The 22,069-nt window shown below is 36.5% G+C and overlaps 1 protein-coding gene across 2 annotated transcripts in view; it reads left to right on the top strand.

Moving 5' to 3' along the window:
- Positions 1 to 10,193: 10,193 nt before the first annotated feature.
- GLRA2 (glycine receptor alpha 2) overlaps positions 10,194 to 22,069 on the top strand; it is a 197,202-nt gene continuing 185,326 nt past the window's right edge. The window contains exons 1-2 of one of the 2 annotated variants that reach the window (XM_070750793.1): positions 10,194 to 10,273; positions 11,725 to 11,858. In XM_070750793.1, the coding sequence (XP_070606894.1) occupies positions 10,206 to 10,273; positions 11,725 to 11,858 (202 nt within the window). In that variant the 5' untranslated portion in view covers positions 10,194 to 10,205. Of the gene's footprint in view, positions 10,274 to 11,724; positions 11,859 to 13,732; positions 13,827 to 22,069 lie in introns of those variants that run through there. The other variant, XM_070750792.1, reaches the window with a different exon arrangement.

The following is a 22,069-nucleotide window of genomic DNA, read 5'->3' as shown; positions in this document are numbered from 1 at the left end:
ACTAAGGGGCTTAGAAGTATTGCCTTTGTCATGGTCAGACCATTTCCTACTACGGCTTGACTTCCTGGCTCCAATCCTTCCCCGCAGGGAGGCGGAACCAATTAAGATGTTCCGCCCCAGACGTCTGATGGACCCAGAGGGCTTTCAGACAGTGCTTGGGGTTATTCCAGAGGCACTTGTCCACAGTTCGGTGGAGTCTCTTGCGGAGGCCTGGAAGAAGGCTGCAGCGGAGGCTCTTGACCGGATTGTGCCTTTGCGACCTAGACCCCGTAGAGCTCCATGGTTCAACGAGGAGCTCCGGGAGTTGAAACGCCAGAAGAGACGTCTAGAGAAGCGATGGAGGAAGAGTAGGTCTGAATCTGATCGAACACTTGTAAGAGCTTTTATTAAGACTTACAAAGTGGCGCTCAAGGTGGCAAGATGTGCGTACGATGCCGCCTTGATTGCATCAGCGGAATCCTGCCCGGCCGCTCTGTTTAGGGTGATCCGCTCCCTTCTTAACCAGGGGGGAGTTGGGGAGCCCTTGCAGAGCAGTGCCGACCTCGACTCCAATTGGAAAACAGAGTCGACTGACAAAGAGTCAGTCGAGGTGACTGGGGCACGTACTTGTCCACCTGCCTGGGAAGAGTTTGATCTGGTGACACCTGATGAAGTGGACAAGGCCATTGGAGCTGTGAGTTGGGAGGTGACATGGAGCTGGGTCCAGGAGATTACCAACGCTTCCTTGGGGAGAGGAGTTTTTCCAACACACTATAAAGAGGGGCTCGTGCGCCCCATCCTCAAGAAGCCTTCCCTGGACCCAGCCGTACTTAATAACTATCGTCCAGTCTCCAACCTTCCCTTTATGGGGAAGGTTGTTGAGAAGGTGGTGGCACTCCAGCTCCAACGGTCCTTGGAAGAAGCTGATTATCTAGGTCCCCAGCAGTCGGGTTTCAGGCCCGATTACAGCACGGAAACTGCTTTGGTCGCGTTGATGGATGATCTCTGGCGGGCCAGGGACAGGGGTTTATCCTCTGTCCTGGTGCTTCTTGACCTCTCAGCGGCTTTCAATACCATCGACCATGGTATCCTTCTGCACTGGCTTGAGGGGTTGGGGGTGGGAGGCACTGTTCTCCAGTGGTTCTGCTCCTATCTCTCCGGTCGGTCGCAGTCGGTGTTAGTGGGGGGTCAGAGGTCGACTCCGAGGTCTCTCCCTTGTGGGGTGCCTTAGGGGTCAGTCCTCTCCCCCCTGCTATTTAATATCTACATGAAACCGCTGGGTGAGATCATCCAAGGGCATGGGGTGAGGTATCATCAGTACGCTGATGATACCCAGCTTTACATCTCCACCCCATGTCCAGTCAACGAAGCAGTGGAAGTGATGTGCCAGTGTCTGGAGGCTGTTGGGGCCTGGATGGGTGTCAACAGACTCAAACTCAACCCGGATAAGACGGAGTGGCTGTGGGTTTTGCCTCCCAAGGACAATCCAATCTGTCCGTCCATTACCCGGAGGGGGGATTATTGACCCCCTCGGAGAGGGTCCACAACTTGGGCGTCCTCCTCAAGCCACAGCTCACATTAGAGAACCATCTTTCAGCTGTGGCGAGGAGGGCGTTTGCCCAGGTTCGCCTGGTGCACCAGTTGCGGCCCTATCTGGACCGGGACTCATTGCTCACAGTCACTCATGCCCTCATCACCTCGAGGTTCGACTACTGTAGTGCTCTCTACATGGGGCTACCTTTGAAAAGTGTTCGGAAACTTCAGATTGTGCAGAATGCAGCTGCGAGAGCAGTCATGGGCTTACCTAGGTATGCCCATGTTTCACCATCACTCTGCAGTCTGCATTGGCTGCCGATCAATTTCTGGTCACAATTTCAAAGTGTTGGTTATGACCTTTAAAGCCCTTCATGGCACTGGACCAGAATATCTCCGAGATCGCCTTCTGCCGCACGAATCCCAGCGACCGATTAGGTCCCACAGAGTGGGCCTTCTCCGGGTCCCGTCAACTAAACAATGTCGGTTGGCAGGCCTCAGGGGAAGAGCCTTCTCTGTGGCGGCCCTGACTCTCTGGAACCAACTCCCCCCAAAGATTAGAACTGCCCCTACTCTCCCTGCCTTCCGTAAACTCCTTAAAACCCACCTTTGTCGTCAGGCATGGGGGAACTGAAACACCTCCCCCGGACATGTACAATTTATGCATGGTATGTTTGTATGTGTGTTTGTTAGTAAAATGGGGTTCTTTTTAGATATTTTAAATTATATTTGGATTTGTTATGAATTGTTGTATCTTGCTGTGAGCCGCCCCGAGTCTGCGAAGAGGGGCGGCATACAAATCTAAATAATAAATAAATAAATAATAAATTACTTCTAGAGCATTTACAACCCTATTTTGAATCCAGCATTTTCTCTTTCCTGGTCATGGGATTCTCTTTTGTCCCATGCACAGAAGAGAATAGGTTATAGGGCCCTGGAGACAGAAGTAACTGACCTGGGAGTCTGACAAATAGTATCATTCCAGTACCTAGCAGATGTAGGTGAGGATGATTGGGTATACAAAGAGCACTTGCTCTGAACATTTCAAGAAGTTGGCAAAGCTTCTTTGATCTTTTCACTTTGTGGATCATGGCATTTATTAATAGCAGCAACTGTGAATGCAGACCTCTCAGGTAGAATAAGCTAACACCTAGCTTCTGCTCATGAGTATTTGTATAACATGAGTATTTATATAATAGGATAACGGTGTTGGAAGGGACCATCAAGGTTTTCTGGTCCAACCCCCTCCTCAAGCAGGAAAGCATTTCAGAGAACTCTGTTGTCCCATCTCTTGTTAAAACCCTCTGGTGTTGAGCACCCACAACTTTTGGAGACAAGTTGTTCCAGTTATTAATTGTTCTCACTATCAGGGAAATTTTCCTTAGTTCTAGGTAGGTCTTCTTGATTAGTTTCCATCCATGCTTGTTGTCTTGTCTTCAGGCACTTTGGAAATAGGTTAACCCCTCTTCTTTGTGGCAGCCCCTTAGCTTTGCTTTGAGAATGTCAGACATGAGCAGGAGACTTGTTCTGTTCCACTAGCACTTATTTTTAATTTAAAAATGTAATGTGTTAAAGCAGAAGTAAACTCAAATGGTAGAAATCATCTTCATGGATTAGTGAGGAAGGAATTTGCTGTCTGGAAATATCTGTCTACTTGGCAATAATATAAATAATACACCCACAACATTCAAATTATACATAAAACCTTAAATAAATTTCCTGCTTCTTGGATTATAGATGATTCTCATTTAGCAACCACAATTGCAACTAGAAACTTGGTTAAGTGAAGTGTTCATGAAGTGAAACATGATTTCACTTCAGCTTTCCTCTGCTTTGCAGAACTGTGAAAATCATAAATGTGAGGATTGTTCTTAGGTACTCTTTCTTCACTGTCATAAGTATGAACAGTTGCTAAATGAGAAAGTCTGAATCACAACACTAAACGAGGACTATCTGTATAAAGGAATGCTTTCTAATTGATATAATAAAGGTTGATACACTAGACTGGGAGTCTGCGAGTTGCCTAGTTGTGGCCTATAAGAATAAAATAATCAATGACTAAACAATCTGGTGAATCAACTAGACATATCCTTCAGGAAATATTTGATTACAGTAGTAACATGGATATAAGACAGACAAAAACTAGATAAGAAATTTGATTATGGATATAACTCAAAAGAACCTGGATTAAATATGTTACAGCAACTAAGTGCTTTCTACCAGATGAACATGACACAGCATTACCTGTTGATCATGTGACCAGCCAGGGTGACCTCACCACCAGAGGACCATCACATGGTCTGACCAGTCTGTCATGTGACCAAATGACCACATAAAACCTATAAAAGCAGAACCAAAATAAGATACTTCAACCGATGTTCAGCTGATGATGCCACTTAGCCTGGTGATGAAACATAAAACATTCAGAAATTAAACAAGATTGGAAAACAAACCACCACCAAGTCCTTTCCTTTCAGTTTTCCTTTGGATGTGTGCTCTTCGTGAAATGAAGATTCATATAACCACATTGCAATTCTTGAGATTGCTTAATAGAAAAAGAAGCTGAAATGTTTACATGAGTACTTATTTAAGTGGTTAATTGTTGCCTTATCCTGGCAGTACAGCTGAGGTTTGTTCTAATAGATGAGCTTAATGTTCTTCAATCTAAATTAAAGTTAATACTTTGTATATTGGTGGTTTTCTTTTAAAGGATGAAAAGGTAGTAATTTTAGACTTCATTTTTGCTCAATTGCATTTTTTATCATACAGTTCAGGAAGCATGCAAAACTCAGTCCATTGTCACATTGAATTACTCTCAGTTCCTCATACATTTTAACCACATTTTGCTATTGCTCCTTCATATTATTGCTATTGTTATGTTTGTTGTTATTATTAAAAATAATATTACAATATTTTTAAAAAGATAGTATGGTGAATGCAACTAGTATTTGATGCTTTAAAAAAAATATTATCTGACCTTTAAAAGAAAACATGAACCTGAAATTCTAAGGTTAGTTACTAACACAGCCTCACCAACCTCTGAGAGCTGTTGGAAAGATAAATTGCATTGTTTATTGTGTTGTGCATGCTTCAAAAATAAATACATCTAACTGCAGCATTGGTTTGCTGTTCATTAAGGCAGACTGACTATTCTTCCATATGAACCTGAAGAAAAGCTTCCATTTTTTTGTATGATTGCTTTAGTCTTTGTAAATGGATTTTTCATAGAAGCTGCACAAGCAGTATCTTTTTTTCTATGCTTATATTAAAAAGGTGAAAATGGCTTCTAGTTAATAAATAGCACGGAGGTGCTGGGCTCATCGAAAGTGGGAAACAGTTCTCCTGAAAGATTTTTGAGATGTGCAGTCCTATTTACAAGAAAGAGAAATAGTATGCATAATTCAATTGAAGAAGCAATTTGATTCAATAATGTCATATTATAAAAGAGATCTCTTGGAGCAGCTGATATTCCATAATTTCTCTTATATTCTTCCCAATTGGTATGTATACAGTATGTCTGCATTTATTCTCTATTTACAATTCTGTGTTTTTAATTCAAATCTAGACATACTCAAAAGTTTGGAAGCTGCTGTGTGTTTCCTGGCACAATGAAAAGGGTTTAGTGATATTTTTAAAAATATCTTAAAACATTCCTTCTTTTCACAACTAAGGAATTTTGGAATGATTGGACCAACCCCATAATCCCCAACAGACAACTTTAATTCAATAGATATATTGCTTGGTACTTATGGGACTTAAAAGTGCTCTTAGAAGGCTGGAAGTGCTCCAAGATAGGCTTTCAGAGTGAAAATGTGCTTTGATACTTCATGCAGCTCAAAATAAAGAATGAATTTTAAAACAGAAGCCATAGCTTTTTACACATCGTCCTGAAAGTAAGTCCCATTGAACACTGTGTTTTAAATCATATTAAATATTCATCCCTTAAATGTGGTTTTAAAATAAAAAATAAATTTGTCTATATTTTGATTTCTCAAACAAAATTTTAATATGTTGGAAATAACACAGTAATTGACTGTGTCTTTCAAAAACATTGCCCATGAAACTTTGAATTTGGATGAGCAAAACAATCTTCTTGTAACTCTTGTAATCCCCAGTTATGGGGATTTAAACCTGCCAACTAGTCTTACAATTGTTTATGATTTCTTGCCTGCCACTAAAACATGGCAGTGCCCCAAAGATTTTCACTAAAATGTTTTTTTCCCGACCCCCTCTCCAGTTAAGATTTATTCCAGTCTGGGATTGAATTGGAAAGGTATAAAGAAAAGACCCAGTCTCACTTTCACATCTTCCATTCTGGCAATAGAAGGAAGTCAGCGGTGGATTGCTCCCAGTTCAGACCAGTTCTTAGAACTGGTAGTGACGGTGGTGGGAGGCCCCACCCACCCACTTGGGAGGCTTCTGTGCATGTGCAGAAGTGTTGTGTGTGTGTGCACACAAACTGGTGCAAAATTATTTAGAACCCACCACTAAAGAAAGTATGATTCCTTATACATTGCAGATGCAATGGAAGTAGAGGATATAAGTCATTCTGTTCTGATATGTTGAAGATACATAAGCCACTTCTGTGCCATATGAATAATATAAAGTATTTCCTGATTAGTGTAATTTGTTTTTTTCTAGTACTACAGAAATGACAGTCCATAAGCATAGTCAGCATTCCACAGCTGTAAGGTCTGCAATTAAGTGCTGTAAGCATCTTTCTTTAAAATTCAATTCTCCACTTTTTCCGTAAAACCTTTTGAAGAAATGTAGATAGGAGGCATGACAGTAGCTTAGATCCGCAATGCATTGAGACTGTTTAAAAATGACAGTGAAAGTATCTGTCAATGTTACTGCTTGCTTAAAAGTGCTGGTGGGAAGAAGGCTTCTTAGTTTAGAAAGCCAACTGATTTTATAGCAAGATACAATAGGTATCCCTTAAGGGAAAATGAATATAGTTTTGCCAAAATGTTGTTATTGTGATTTGGAGGAGATGGGAACTCTAGAAACATGAAATATTGTACAAATGCGGTATATAAATACAGCATGTATAAATAAATAAAATTTAACAACATGGAGTGAGTTACCAACAGTATGCTGAGGATACCAGCTGTAAATTTCCACACTATGTCAATTCAGTGAAGCAGTAGAGGTGATGAGCCAGTGTCTAGAAGCTGTGAGGGTCTGGATCGGTGTTAACAGACTCAGGCTCAACCCCGACAAGACGGAGTGGCTGTGGGTTTTGCCTTCCAGTGACAATTCCATCTGCCCTTCCATTACCCTGGGAGGAAGCTTTTGACCCCCTCAGAGAGGGCCCACAACTTGGGAGACCTTCTTGATCTACAGCTGAGCCTAGAACAACATCTCTCAGCAGTGGTAAGGGGGATGTTTGCACAGGTCTGCCTGGTGACCAGTTCTGGCCCTATTTGGACAAGGAGTCTCTTCTCACAGTCACTCACACCCTCATCACCTCCCAGCTCGATTACTGCAATGTAATACATGGGGCTACCTTTAAGAAACATTCAGAGACTGCAGCTAGTCCAAAATGCAGCCGCATGAGCAGTCATGGACCTACCGAGGTATACCCATGTAGCACCCTCATTCCGTGAGCTGCATTGGCTCCTGATTGGTCTCCGAATGGAATTTAAAGTGTTGGTTATTATCTTTGAAGCCCTACATGGCTTAGGACCAGATTACTTATGGGATGCATCCCAGCGGCCGGTTCGATCCCACAGAGTCGGCCTTCTCCAGGTCCTGTCAGCCAAGCAATGTTGCCTGGTGGGGCCTAGGGGAAGGGCTTTCTATGTGGCAGCTCCATTCCTTTGGAATCAACTCCCTCCAGAGATTTGCATTTCCCCTCCCCTCCTGGCCTTTCAAAAGGTTTTTAAAAAACCCACCCCTGTTAACTGGCGCCATTGAGTGTTGGCATTCTGCTCCGGCTGACAGTAGGATAGTATGACTGTGATTGGATGAATTTGGTTGAATGGTTTTAATTGTTTGGGGTTTTAGATTGAGATCTTATGTTTGGGCTTATTAAATTTTGTATTTTGTATTTGATTTTATCTTGTAAGCCAACCTGAATCCCCTGGAGAAGGGCGGCCTAGAAATCCAACTTAAATAAATAAATAGATAAATAAATAAATAGATAGATAGATAAATAAATAAATAAATAAATAAATAAATAAATCATTGCATTTCTTTGACCCTTCACTATCTCTGTGTCCTAACTTATATAATAATAACCTTGATAAATAATAAAAATAAAGTCACCTCTAAATGAAGCTCAGCATCTGGTAGCTTACATGAAAGTCCAGTCTCCTTGGCATGTTAAGACAGTAGTTTTCCAATGCCCGCTTCCCTATTTTTAAAAAATGTTTCAGTCTATATAATCCTGAAATCCCAGATATGCCAAATTGATTAATTCCCTCAGGGAGAGAGACTCTTAGAACAATTGTGGTTTCAGATACTCAGTCTATGAACCCTCATACATGAAAATGACAGTACAATAGGATTACCTCTTAAAAATACTTTAAAAAGCAGCATATTTACAAAATATATTTAAACAAAAATTCTTTAAAACTTGCATCAGCAATGGCTGCTAGATTAGGTAGATAGATAGAAAGACAGATAAGACAGACAGACAGACAGACGCTGGACGATTTTCATTAAAGACTTTTAAAATGGAAGATATAAACTGATATACAGTAAGAAAGAGAAAATAAAATCAAAGAGAAAGCTAACAATGGAAGAAAAGGTAAAAGAAAAAAATAAAAACTGTGAAGAAAAATATAAAAAGAAGTACAGTAGTTTTCGATCTACTTCCAGCAGTTGTAACTACAAATTTACCTCTTATTCTACTCAAACTCTTCTCTTGTCTAATCATAAAAGTCATGAATCCTAAGTCTATTTTTTTTCTGTTTTATGCAAAACATGGGATTTTTTCAGTCAGCAGTTAAATGTAGATCTTTTTTTTTCTCTGATCAAAAAGGTCAATTTAGCCATTTCAGCAAGTTCCATCATCTTTATCAACAATTCCTCCATTGTGGATGGTGTTTTAATCTATCTATCTTCAGGCATGCAATAATCTTACTGCAGTTATCATGTACATAAATAAAATTCCATGACTTTTTTTCAACTATTAATCAGTCCCAAATCTCTGATCTCAACTCTATTATTAATCTTTGAAGTCCTCTAAATCAATGTATGTAATTAAATCCAGAATTTTCAAACTTTTTTTACAGGTCTACTAAACATGATAAAATGTTCTTAGAAAGTACAGTATAAAATGTTGAAATAATAAATATTACAATTGAAATTAACAAAGATAGTTAAGAAAGAAGAAGTAGAATCTTCTCTTAATCTACTAGCCACCTTGAATAAGAAACACCCCATTGGGATGTTATCATTATTGAGACCCAGCATTTTTTGCCTACTTTGAATGGCAAATTCTGGAAAGTGAAGATCGATCGAATCAGGAGATTTTTGGGTGAGATAGGCTGGACTATGTTATTTGGCTAGATCTCTGTTTTACCTTGTTTTGCACATATCAAATTTGGTTATTGTGGTTTTTTCTGAGCAGATTGCTATTACCAAATATGTTTTGTATTCTTTTTTTCTTTCCCAAACGTGTAAGTCTCTTTTGCTCTTTGTTTGTTTCTGCACCTTCCTTTGCTCTGTATCTCCTTTTCCAGTTCTACTTTCACTTTGTAAAGAAGTTGCAAGATATTATTTCAAATTTTGGACTTTGTTTTTACAGTCCTCCTTTCTCCCTCCCTCCCTCTCTTCCCCCTCTCTCTCCTCCTCCGTCACTGTGATATTATTCCCTGTGCAATTTGTGTTATTAATCTTCATCCACTAATGAATAATCTACTTATCTCAGCATCAATGAATCCTATTGTATACATGTACCTGCTATTCTATGACAAGGATAGATGATTTTTGAAACAGGGGATGGGACAGCAGGACTACAACCCTGTTTCTCGAAAAGACAATGTCTCTTAACTCCAGTCACGTTTGATAAAGCCAGAAGCATGCGCACAAGCTGAGCCTGGAGCTGTCCAAGTGCTGAAATTTATAGTCAGTGTGTAAGATCACAGTCCTCTTTCATTCCGGCACAGGGAGTGTAGCATTTTTCCCTTTCTTTCTTTTTTGAGCACAACATTAATCATGCATCTTTGATATTTACAACTTGCTAATAAAGAAATGGGTGAAAGGCAAATAGCCTCTCTCCCATTTGACAATGCTTCAGACAAATGCTGATTTGTAAACCCAAGGGAACTGTAGAGACCTCCGGAAGACAGACCAACGTGGCAGCGTTATTCTCATCTCCATAATGTTAAGGTAGAGAAAGATTTGGTTTTCCTTTGGAAGGGTGGGAAGACATTCAGCATTTCCAAAAGAAGCTTTACAGAGAACTGGCAGTTCCAGATGGTCGTACCTTTTGTGTTGGCTGCTTGGGAATGCTCTTGGGTTTAACCTAACCATGATTTTAAGGACTGATACTTTGGATGTTTTTTTATCTCCAATGTATGCAAACACAGATCTTTTCTTTCTGATTGTAAAAAAAAATAAATTATTACTGGATTTGGAGATTTAGAAAAGACAAATACTTTCTGAGAACCTTTTTTTAAATTGATGCTGGAATCGTTTCTGGAATATTTTTTTTCTCACATTCAATACAGAAAACAGGAGGAATGAACCGACAGCTAGTGAGCATTTTGACAGCCTTGTTTGCAGTTTTTTTAGAAACATATCATTTCAGGTAGGTAAAATAATTCCTTGTTTGCAAGCCTCTATTAAAGATGCAGGGATTTAGAGCTGCTTCTTTTTGCTGAATCCGTAGTCTGAGTATATAGGCTAGGTATAATTGTGCCATTGGAAATAGCTGTTGCTTGGTAACACGTTTAAAAATTCCACACAACTTTAGTCTATGGAGAAGTTACTGAGGTATTCTTCCTTTTGGGGTACAATGTTTATGGGTAGCTAAATGATTTCCTCAAGTCAATGAAATTTCATTTATGTAATCATTTATAATTATCTAACAGAATAATTTCTTCTTGTGTGCAACAGTGAAAATTAATTTGTGGCTGCAGACATACAATCATTGCTGTTTAATACATGTTAATAGTTCTCCTGTATTAATATCAAGAAGATAAACTAGGGGAGCAAAAGAGGAAAATAGTGTCCATGCTCCTCATGTGTACTTGCTACAACCCTTGCTACAACAGTTCTAGTCTATGTCACAGGCAACTTAAACTTTGCTGGATTAACTAAAATAATATCTTATGTTATTATGACCTCATAATATTTTTACTAGTGGAAAAAATCTAAGAAGACGCCACTGTCTCAATAGATGTTATCAAGAAGCATTTTTTAAATCAGTTCAGCATGCATATCTGATTCTATTACCTATAGAAAGAAGCAGTGAATGTTTAAATGGAAAAATCAGTATTTAGACTTATTCGTTTTGTCTTATTAAATGCACAATTCTGGCCAATAAGTGAATTGATAAAAATGTATATAAAGAACATTAGAATTAAAAATATAAACATTAATATATCAATACAATTTGTCAACTTATAACAGTGAGTTTTGAATGTTACTCTATATGATTATTATATACAGAATGTATTGTTACATATCATATATATTTATAGAGCTGATTAAGTAAACAAGAAGGAAAAAGCCTTTATTTTTTAGCAAAGAAAAGGTTAGAAAGTGTTTGTATTTCATTTGCAAAAAGCTATGAAAGCATAATAATCAACACCTAATAGATTTTGCAGAAAGGGTTATTATCCATGGATGATCTTCATATTTTTCTTTTTCTCAGAGGAAATGAACAACCAATTCATTTAATTAGTACCTATTAAATTGTTTGATTATTTGATGTTTTGATATGGTTTAGACACTAACATTGTATAAGTGTTTGCTGATTGTGTGATATGTTTGGCCAGACTTTCAGAGATAACGTAGAGCCATAATTGAAAAGGAAATGCATCTCTGCTCTGCAAATACAAACAAACACTTTTTGAAAATAATTAAATGAAAAACTTATGAATTAAATCTCTTAGTCTGATATTTTTTCATTTCAATTCCAAAAAATGTTGATGTTTTTCATTGATCTGTAAAAGTTATATTATCATTACACTTTCCCAGTGAAAGTAATGTAACTATGATATTACTAATGATAACTAATGATAATAATTTATCTAGGACAACTTTCTGTAAAGAACATGATTCCAGATCTGCAAAATCCCCTTCACAGACACTCTCTCCTTCAGATTTCTTGGATAAATTAATGGGGCGGACATCAGGTTATGATGCACGAATAAGGCCAAATTTTAAAGGTAAACCCATTTTAGTACCTACAAAATTAACTGTTTATAAAGCACACATTGTGATAAATGAATATGAAGATTTTTAGGTACTTTATTCTAGAATAGACATCACCCACCTGGGGCCTTTCAATTAGACTTTCTGGTAGCTTCATCAATACTGACTGTTAGTCATAAAAGCTAGAACTGAAGGGATTTGTAGTCTAAAGCAATTTAACTTGGTTCTGATGGGAACTTTATTTAAAATATATGGAGAGAGTCAGATGGGGAAATCTTATCAAGAATTGGGTATATTGGGAGTATTGCTTTCACAAATAATTAGAAGTCTATATTTAATATAAATAGAAATACCATAGCTGAAAGAGCACAGAGATTATATAATTTTGTATCACTTGAAATGTTAAATTTAAAAAATAGTTGACAAATACAGTTTTATGCCTTCAAGCATGAGGCAGAGAGAATTTTGGTATCTGAGATTTAGTTATGCAAAGTTTATTTTATATATTTGATCATGTGTTAACTTAATATTTAAACAAATCCTCTTTTGTAGACCTCAGTCAGCATGAAAATTCTTCCTGTGATTCATTACATGGTACTTTAGTTCTCCCATGATAATCCATCTACGAATCCACTCTAAATGTTCAGTCTTCAAACAATAAGCATGACATCAGAACTGACTAATTTTGAGTTTAGCATCACAGAATTTTGCTGGTGTCAACAGGTGGATCTTAGCACAAATCTAAATTTGCATAATTAAGCATCTCCCTCCAATCATGACAACATGGTACAGGATTTAAATTGATTAAATATTAATACTAATGGAGAATGTAAAATTAAATTAAGTTTGCTTATTTTCAGAAATAAAGCAAATGTATATTTGGAATCCTTTTGCTTAGCCATAATACAATATTTAAAATTCATATTCTAGGTACTTATTCTAGATTATGCTATAGATTTTGGTTTTTCTTTAGTGTAAGTAAATGGTGATTGAATGTATAGGAAATTCAGTTCTGAAGGAAGGGAAGAAGACTTGGAACATTGAACCTCTCAGTTTAAAATACTGAGTTATTTTCTTGTATATTTGTAATGTTGATTTACACTTTGCTTAAACGTATCATAAAAGAAAAAACAGGTGATTCTTGTTTTTTGTATTTTTATACATAGAACTACAGCTGCAGAACATAAACCATATAATGTAATAGACAAGAGGTGATCATCAGCCTTATTTTTAAAAATCCCACTTATAAATATTTTAAATTGACACTTTATAAAGCAGAGCTGTAAACTGAAAATATTACTTACTTCTGAAAACTATTGATTAACACACTCTGCCTTCCATTTGTTCCATATTAATTTATTATAAAAATACTTTACTTCTGAGAGAGTAAAGTAAATGTTTCAAAATGTGGAAAGAAATATGGTTGATTATATTTAATGCTTGGCAAGTTGTTTCTTTGGTTAAAATGGATGGTAAAGTTTTGAGCACACTGTATTATCTGCCTTGATAGCAAATGTTAGATTGTTGCTCTGAACAAGCTACCTCAATCATAATCGCATAACTCTCATATGCAAATTTCTAATAAAAGTAGTAAAAACAGGTTAATTACTACTGTTACATAGAAACCACTCAAGAGTTGTAAGAAAAGCAGAAAACTAGAATGTCTCTTCTAAGAAAAATTCAAATAAGTTCAAATGTTACACTTCTAATAATTGTTGTGCCAAATATCTTAGAACAGTTTACAACTTGGAAAGCAAGATTCTCATAAATTCAGTATAGACCAGGGATAGGCAAAGTTGGTTCTTCTGTGACTTATGGACTTCAACTCCCAGAATTCCTGAGCCAATCGTGCTAGCTCAAGAATTCTGGGAGTTAAAGTCCACTTCTCATAGAAGAGCCAACTTCGCCTGCCCCTGGTATAGATATACTTGTTACAATAATCAATGGGCATTGTTTACAGAAGATTGGAAACTCAATTATCAGTGAGTATATTAATGTGGGCCTTCTCAGTTTGATCTTTCCAACTGAGTTTTGGTTTAATAGGTAGGATGTAGATATTTATTTGATATTTTAAATGTTGTATCTATTTTCAATTTGTAAAGTTTCTATAATACCAACATTAATTCCCAAATCACATAATTCCATCTCACAGTCTGGATTATACATCACAGTAAGACAAGAATTGGTTTACTTTATTGCTTACTTGCTGTGTAAACTCAGCTATTGTACTTTTTCAACCATGATTTATGGCTTAATGACTTGTGTGAACTAAGCCAATGATGACTTAATGTGATGTGTGGCCCACAATTATAAGCCCTTAGTACAAGTGCTTATCTTTCTAATTTAAATCCTTTATTAATTTTTACAAGACTAAGCACACCTATTAAGTATTGTGAAAGTGGAGTCATTTATTAAACTCCTGGCTAGTGCAGTTTAGCTAGCCTAATGGGAATTTTCCCTCTTCCCTACAATTATCTATATAGCCTCAAAATCTGCTCTGAAAAAATAAGGAAAAGTTTAAGGATATGAAAATTACTTTAGGAAGGAGATCACCCACTCCTATACTATTTCTATTGATGGAAGCATATGACTAAATTTCATACAATATTTTAATTATATTGAATTTCTTTATAGACAAGACTGCTCAAACTTTTGAATAGAGTTTGCACATAGCTCTTTATTCTTTGGTTTAAAAGTTGCCTTGTAAACTCCAAAGCATCCTCCCACATTACTCAAATTGATACAGAAAAAAACTCCCTTCCTTTCTTGAAGCTTGCAAAAGCTGCCTAACATAACAGCTGGAAAGCAAGTAATTGTAAAAATAAATAAATCTAATTTTGGAATTGTGGGATTATGACTGTGATTCAAATATATCTCATTCCTTGAACTCATGTAGCTTTTCAAACTGCCATGTACAAAGAGCTTTCAATAGAATATATGCAAGGGTACATTAGGATTGATAATGCTTACTTAGTTGTTCATGTGGGTGTGACTTATCACAATAAACTGCTTATTCAAATTTATTAAGATCCTCCACATTTTAAACAAGAATAGTGGCTTTAAAGCAAAGGACTAAAATTAATCAGAAGTAATTAGCTTTTAGTTGAAGGCAAATAGTAATTAACAACAAGAAACTCTTTTTCTTAATTTAATATACTAATATATCTTTCCTAATTCTTAAATAAAGACCAGCTAGCTAAATAGATGCCGTTGAATGAGATCTGATTCTTTTTAACTGTGATCACAAACACCCTCCATTATGACTAAACACTGGTAACAATCCACAAATCTATTAAAAAAATATTTCAGTGATAAAGCTCATATTATCTAGTAGTGCCATTCCTCCAATGTCTCTTTATCTTGCCAAGCATAGTTGCTTTTTCTAGACTTAGAACCATTTACAACAGATGCCCAAAATATGTAAATTTCTGCTTGTCAATTATTGTTTCAAGGAGATGGTCTTTATTTCCCTGGGGATCAATTGATTAGTTCTTGCAAATCACAATAATCTTAAAGTAACATCTCCATATTCATAACATAAAGCAATCTATCTTCCAGAATCTGCTACAGGGGAGGTAAGGGCAAAAGATAAAACAAATGTTATGCCATTGCAATGTAAGCTCTACCCCTTACATATTTGCATCATGGTGCTTCAGCCATGCACAATAACAGTAAGGCTTTTGTCACAACAGTGTATCACTGGTATCATCATTTTGACAAAAATCATCAGATACTGTAGGCACCTTTGCTATTGTCTTTTTCAGTTTCTCACTAGCACAGACAATATATTGCCACTGGTAAAACCATTATTAGTTTCAAAATTTTGATCTTTGCTGGAAATAAGTTTGTCATTGCCTGAATTTGGAAGATTAATATATTTTTCATTTCTCAAATACTCATGTTCTATTCCTGAGTTCAAAGGAAGAGAAAGAATATTTACCCGATGTTCTATTGTATCAAGTGAGAATTCATTAAGCATGCTGAGTGACAGCAGTTTTCTTTTAGTATGCAATTTTAATTAGATTTTCAGATTTCATTTTTTATTTTCCTAAAATACTCTTTATATCTTCTTTACTTTCAGTTAATAGAATAATGTCATTTATATATTTCAAATGGTCACTACATCAGTCTACAGCTGCAGGCAGATTACAGATGCCACTTTTATATTAGAATTGCTTTATATACAGATGCATCTATATCTCACTCCTTGTTCATATCAACTATTATTTCTTTAAATGCAGTTCTTATAGGAAATTCTTGTTCATTATGAGGTTTCCTCAAAATAATAAACAGTAGTTCAGATATGCTCCACTATAAAATACTCCGTATTCTATTTAACTTTAAAAAATCAAATTCATTTTATACTTCTAAAACAAAGTCAAAGTTCATTATTAAATCATCTTGCTTTTTATCTTGTCTGTTTCTATTTGAGTTCTTGTCCTGTTTCTTTTCTGAAAACTTTAGTGTTTCTCTTTCTGTGTGTGGCTCTATGCCTCTTGGCAACATACAGTATAAGCAAAACATTCTATATGTGTATTTAGTGCAATAATTCTCTAATAAACAAATGTTCTAACATGTTCTTTGACTAATACAAGTACATAAATAAAACATGCCCAGTTTTGTACATTATTTTTCCATATTTGTTCGCAACAATTGGCACACATCAGCTTAGGCCAGTGATGGTGAATCTATGGCACGAGTGCCACAGGTGGCACGCGGCGCCATATCTGCCGGCATGTGAGCCGTTGCCAGGGTTGGGCTACTGTCCAGATGGGGAAGCAGTGGGGTTGTGAAAATGGAGCTCCATCCCAGAGCACCCAATTTGCACTGAAAGATGTTGAAAAAAAATGTAGGGTGTCCTGCATAAACTACACCCACAGTGTAATAGTAAAGTTTTTGATAGCCCTTCACTGGCCGTTGCCCTAGCTCAGCCCCAACATGCATGTGTGTGTCAGCCAGCTATTTCTGGCTCAAACAGGCTTGTATTTTTGGCTTCCAGAGAGCCTCCGGGGGGGGGGTGTTTTTACCGTCCCCCAGCTCCAAGGAAGCCTTTGGAGCCTGGGGAGGGTGAAATACAAGCCTACTGGGCCCACCAGAAGTTTGGAAACATGCCATTGTCTGACCTCTGGAGGGCCTCTGGGAGATGTGGGAAGCTGTTTTTGCCCTCCCCAGGCATTGAATTATGGGTGTGGGCACTCGCGCATGTGCAATAGCATGCACGCACTCTCTTTTGGCACTCAAGGAAAAAAAGGTTCACCATCAATGGCTTAGCCACTTCTATGGATATTTCATATGCACCTAATAGTGTTCTAATTATTCTGAATTATCATGTCTCATACCTAACTTTCTGGGGAAGTTTGCTCCCAATTAGATTTCTTTTTTCATTCATGTTTTGGTATAACTCCATTTGTAAAGTATTTCATTGTAACCTTTCATTTCCCTTGTAATCTCATTTGCCTCTATTAGTCTTCTTCCACGATTAGATACTATCTAATTTATTTTATTTATTAAATTTTTACACTGCCCACTAATACAGTGACTCTGGATAGCTTACAATATTCTTTAGCTTAAAACAAAATCTTGAAGTTTTTCAGCTGCTCTAAAATTCTCTCTCATTTTTTAATTTCTTCCATTTCCTTGTCCTTTTTGCTTGACATTGAGAAGTTATGTTTAGTAATTACACTATTACCATTTTCCATCTTTTCCTAGCTATTATAATAGTTTATTCTGAAAGCTATTTGGACATCTTTTTACTTTAATATTATGGGAATATTCTGCTTTGAATTTAGCTCCCCATAAATCCTCACATCATGTTTATTATAAATTGAGTATAATGAATTAGCTATCTAATTTAAGTTTAATATATTAAATATTTTGACTGTATGTCCTCTGTGTGAAATATACAGCTACTGTCTCTAGTTGTCTACATTTAACATATAGTTTAACAGCAATAATTTATTGTCTGTTCTATAGTCTTCATCTTGGCTAACCTGAATGCTCTTCTCCATCTTCCAGTTCCTATTACATAGTTGATTCGGTGAGGGAGCCTATTTGTATTTATGTTCTTTGAAGCAGGTAGCAGCAATGAATAAAGACTTCTCTTAACTTTATAAACCTGTTTTCTGCATTATTGCATTCTGGTCAAGTATCTGCAAATTTGGTATTCCTGTCACTTAGTGCTACTCATATTACCAAAATAATAATGGAACATATTGAAGAATTCTATGGCAAATTAGAACAAGTAGGAACAAGTGACAGAAATACTAAAGTTGGAGAAATACAGAAAGTAGAAGTTGTTGGATTAGTAAAATTAGTAAAATACAATAATGCACAAAATAAAGTTACTTAATCAGCAAGAGTGAGTCCATCAGCAGCTTATGCCAAGGATAAGATAATATGAGTAGTTGAACTCTTTTACCTCTCGAAAAAATGAAGACCAGCTTTCTAAAATTCTATATTGTTCCATGTATTTTGAGATTTTGAAATGATTAAATATGAAGATTGTTAGAAATAAAAAGAAGGAACAAAAAGTCAGTTTATTGTTCAAGGTTAAAATAAATGTATTGCCTCTAATAACCTTTAATAGGCTTTTGTTGATATAAGACTCAAATGATGGATCGGTTTATTGATGAGGTCAGCAAAGAAGAGATTATTTGCTATATTTTAATATAAAGTAAAAAGTTACTAAAATTATTAATATTTGTGATCTATGAGGAAATCACTTCTTCCTATATTTTTTCTTTATTATATTCTTATTTTTTTTTCTTTTCTATTTTTCCTTCCATTTTTTTCATGTTTTATTTCTTCTATGGATTTTTGTAATTTTACTTTAAAAATTGTATTAGGTTTTATTGTGATTGTGATATTTAATAAAAATGCTATTAAAATGAATTTTTGCTTCCAGATCTACTAGCTTCCAGTCCAGTTAATAATTCATATAAACAAATTTAGAAGTAGGAACAAGTGGGAGCCATTTTCAATGAGATAACTTGAATTTCATTGATAATGGCTCCCATTACTTCCTAGCACAATACTTGTTTTCTCAAAGATAGTCTCTGTAAGTTCAGTACGTTAGGTAAGTATGCTTTTATGGCAACAATCTTAAAGCAACTTTTTGAAATGTCTTCCCATTTATAGCCTGGCCAAATATTTCTTGTATTCCAATCTCTTCTATTCTCTATAATAAATATAACTCAGTAAGTGCTGTTTGGAAACTTTTATTGCTGGTGGAAAGAGCATTGTATTTTGAAATATTTTATTTGTAAGCTAAATGAAATTCCTTTTTTTCTTCTTCTTCTTCTTTTTTTTGCAATGAATAGGGTGTGCCATGGCATCAACATGGAATTTCTTGATTAAAAATTGTTCTAAATATGAAAGTTGTTAAATACTGTGCAGCATGCCATTATAAATTAATGTTATCAAATATTAAATATAATTACGGGTAGTCGTTGGTACTCCCTGAACTTGGTTGTTTTCTTGCAGGCGTTTTGTTACCTGACTTCAGTAGTACTGAAGATGTTATCTTGTTGGGTAACAAAATATCTGCAAGCAAAGTACCTAAGTCCAAAGAACACCAAGAATTTTACAGTTTAACCCCGAGTTTATGCATATTGTCTTCTATCGATAATTATTGTATTTATTTGTTGATTTACTATATTTCTATCATACTTTTTCCCATTGCTAAAATTCCAAAGGAATTTTTATGTTAAATTAGTGAAATCCTGAATAGTGGAAAATGCAATTATTTGTTTTGTGGAAAAATGTTCCTAATATTAAAAGAATCCTTAGAACAAAGATGGTTATGTCATAACTCTAGACCAGGGGTCTCCAACCTTGGCAACTTTAAGACTTTCTTAAAGTCTTCCCTCCCAGAATCTCTCAGTTAAAGTCCATAAGTCTTAAAGTCGCCAAAGTTGGAAATCCCTGCTCTAAATGTTTTGTATATAATTGTGGGAGTATTTTTCTTTTGTTTAATTACTTTCATCCAGACCACTAAAAGGGAAATCTGACTTCTCACTGAAGTTTTCCATTTTCCTTTTCCAAATAGGAATCAGCATATTGTGGCTCTTGAACATGCTCAGTTTGCTGCAATTTGTGTTTGTGGTGAGGGGTCAATAAATATTTTCACAGCCCTCTTTTTGATTCGTGCAGTATACAGGTCCTCAATGGAAGGCAGGTTGGCAGCAATTGCTTTTTCTGCAGTTCTGATTATCCTCAGAGGTCTGTGTCAGTCTTGTTGGGTTGCAGAACCAAATCAGACAGTTACAGAGGTGCAGATGACAGACTCAATGATTCCTCTGTAGAACTGTATCAGCAGTTCCTTGGGCAGTTTGAGCTTCCTGAGTTGGCACAGAACGAATTTTTTTGTTGTGCTTTTTGGATGATGTTTTTGATGTTAGGTGACCATTTTAGGTCTTAAGATACGATAAAACCTATAAATTTGAAGGTCCCTATTGTTGATACCATGTTGTCTAGTATTGTAAGAGATGTAGGATGGAGGGTTTCTCCTAAAGTCTACCATCATTTCTACGGTTTTGAGTGTGTTCAGTTCCAGATTTTCCAGTTGCACCATGAGGCTAGTTGTTCAACCTGCGGTCTATATGTGGCTCAGTGATGGTTTTCAAGTGGGGCATCACTAGCCCTTCAAAAGTTTTCATAACTACAGGTGTTAGAGCAACTGGTGTATAGTCAGTCAGTTCCTTGATGGAGGTCTTCTTCTACACTGGGATGGTAGTAGAGCATTTGAAGCAAGAATGAACATAGCACATCTCTAGTGATTTGTTGAAGATTTGGGTGAAGATGGGTGCCAATTGGTCAGCACAGACTTTTAATCAAAATGAGTTATCTTGTCTGGCCTTGGTGCTTTTCCAGGCTTCTGTATGTGAAATAGATCTTGCACTTCCTTTTCTGTGATCACCAGATGTTGTAAAGCCAACGAGATGGGTTCAGTTGTAAAAGGTTTACCTGTTATTGGTGTATCTGGGATGGAGATTGTGGAGATAGGTGGCTGTGATTTCCTCTCAAACCTGCCGTAGAACACATTCAGGTCATCTGCCAGTTGCTAATTTCTTTCAGCTTGGGAAAGTGATTTGCTGTAACCGGTGATGTTTTTGAGAGTTCTCCACATGTTTGCTGGTTCATTTGTCGAGAACTGATTCTTTACCTTTTCAGAGTAGTTTCTTTTTGCTGCTCTAATCTCCCTGGTTAATACATTTCTGGCCTGACTGTACAGCATTCTAGAATCACCTTTTTTGTAGGCTTCCTTTTTGGAATGATGTAATTGCTTAAGTTTAGCTGTGAACCGAGGTTTATTGTTACTGTATATTTGCAAGTTCCTGATTGGTAAGTCTTCACAAATGCTGACATATCATGTTCCAGTATCTGTGAGTTCATCCAGGTCTGCAGAGGTATCTTCAAAAATATTCATCTGTGCAGTCAAAGCAAGCCTGTAGCTTTAACTTTGCCTTTTCAGTCCAAGTCTTCACTGATTTAATTGTTGGATTTGTGGGTTTAAATCTTTGTCTGTAAGTAGGTACAATGGGAATCATGCAATGATCAGAGCAGCCCACAGCTGCTCATGGTAAGGAATGATAAGCATCTTTTAGTGTTGTATAGCAATGGTTTAAGATATTCTCAACTCTGGTGGGACAATTGACATGTTGAAAGTATTTTGGTAGCTCTTCCTTTAAGTTTGCCTTGTTTAAATCTCCCAAAATGATGGCCAGTGAATCAGGGTATTTGCTTCAGTCTCCATCATTTGATTAGCTAGAGTTCTTAATACTTTTTTTACAGATACTTGTGGATGAACGTAAACTGCAAATATTAAGAAATGAATTAATCTCTCAAGGAGAATAAAAGGGTTTGCAGTTAATAAGTAAGGACTCCAAGTTTTCATCCATGTTTTCACAGAATTTTTGTATTATGGTTATGTCCTGAGACCAGATGTTGTTGATATATATACATAAGCCTCCTCCCCTTTCCCCCTCCTGATAATTCTGCAATCCTGTCTGCTTGAAGTATCTGAAACCCTGGTATGTGCATACAATTATCATCAATTTCTTCATTTAGCCAAGTTTCAGTAAAGCATAGGGCAGATGCATTGTGAAAATCACAATTGCATCTGTTAAAAAGAAGTATTTCATCCATGTTGTTGGCAAGTTAACATAAATTGGTAAGAAAGATTGAAAGGAGCAGGGATTTTTTAGTTCCCTTATTCCTTAGTCTA

Source organism: Erythrolamprus reginae, chromosome 4 (genome assembly GCF_031021105.1).
Source record: "Erythrolamprus reginae isolate rEryReg1 chromosome 4, rEryReg1.hap1, whole genome shotgun sequence".
Lineage (NCBI taxonomy): Eukaryota > Metazoa > Chordata > Lepidosauria > Squamata > Dipsadidae > Erythrolamprus > Erythrolamprus reginae.
This window is presented reverse-complemented; position numbering and strand designations above follow the sequence as displayed.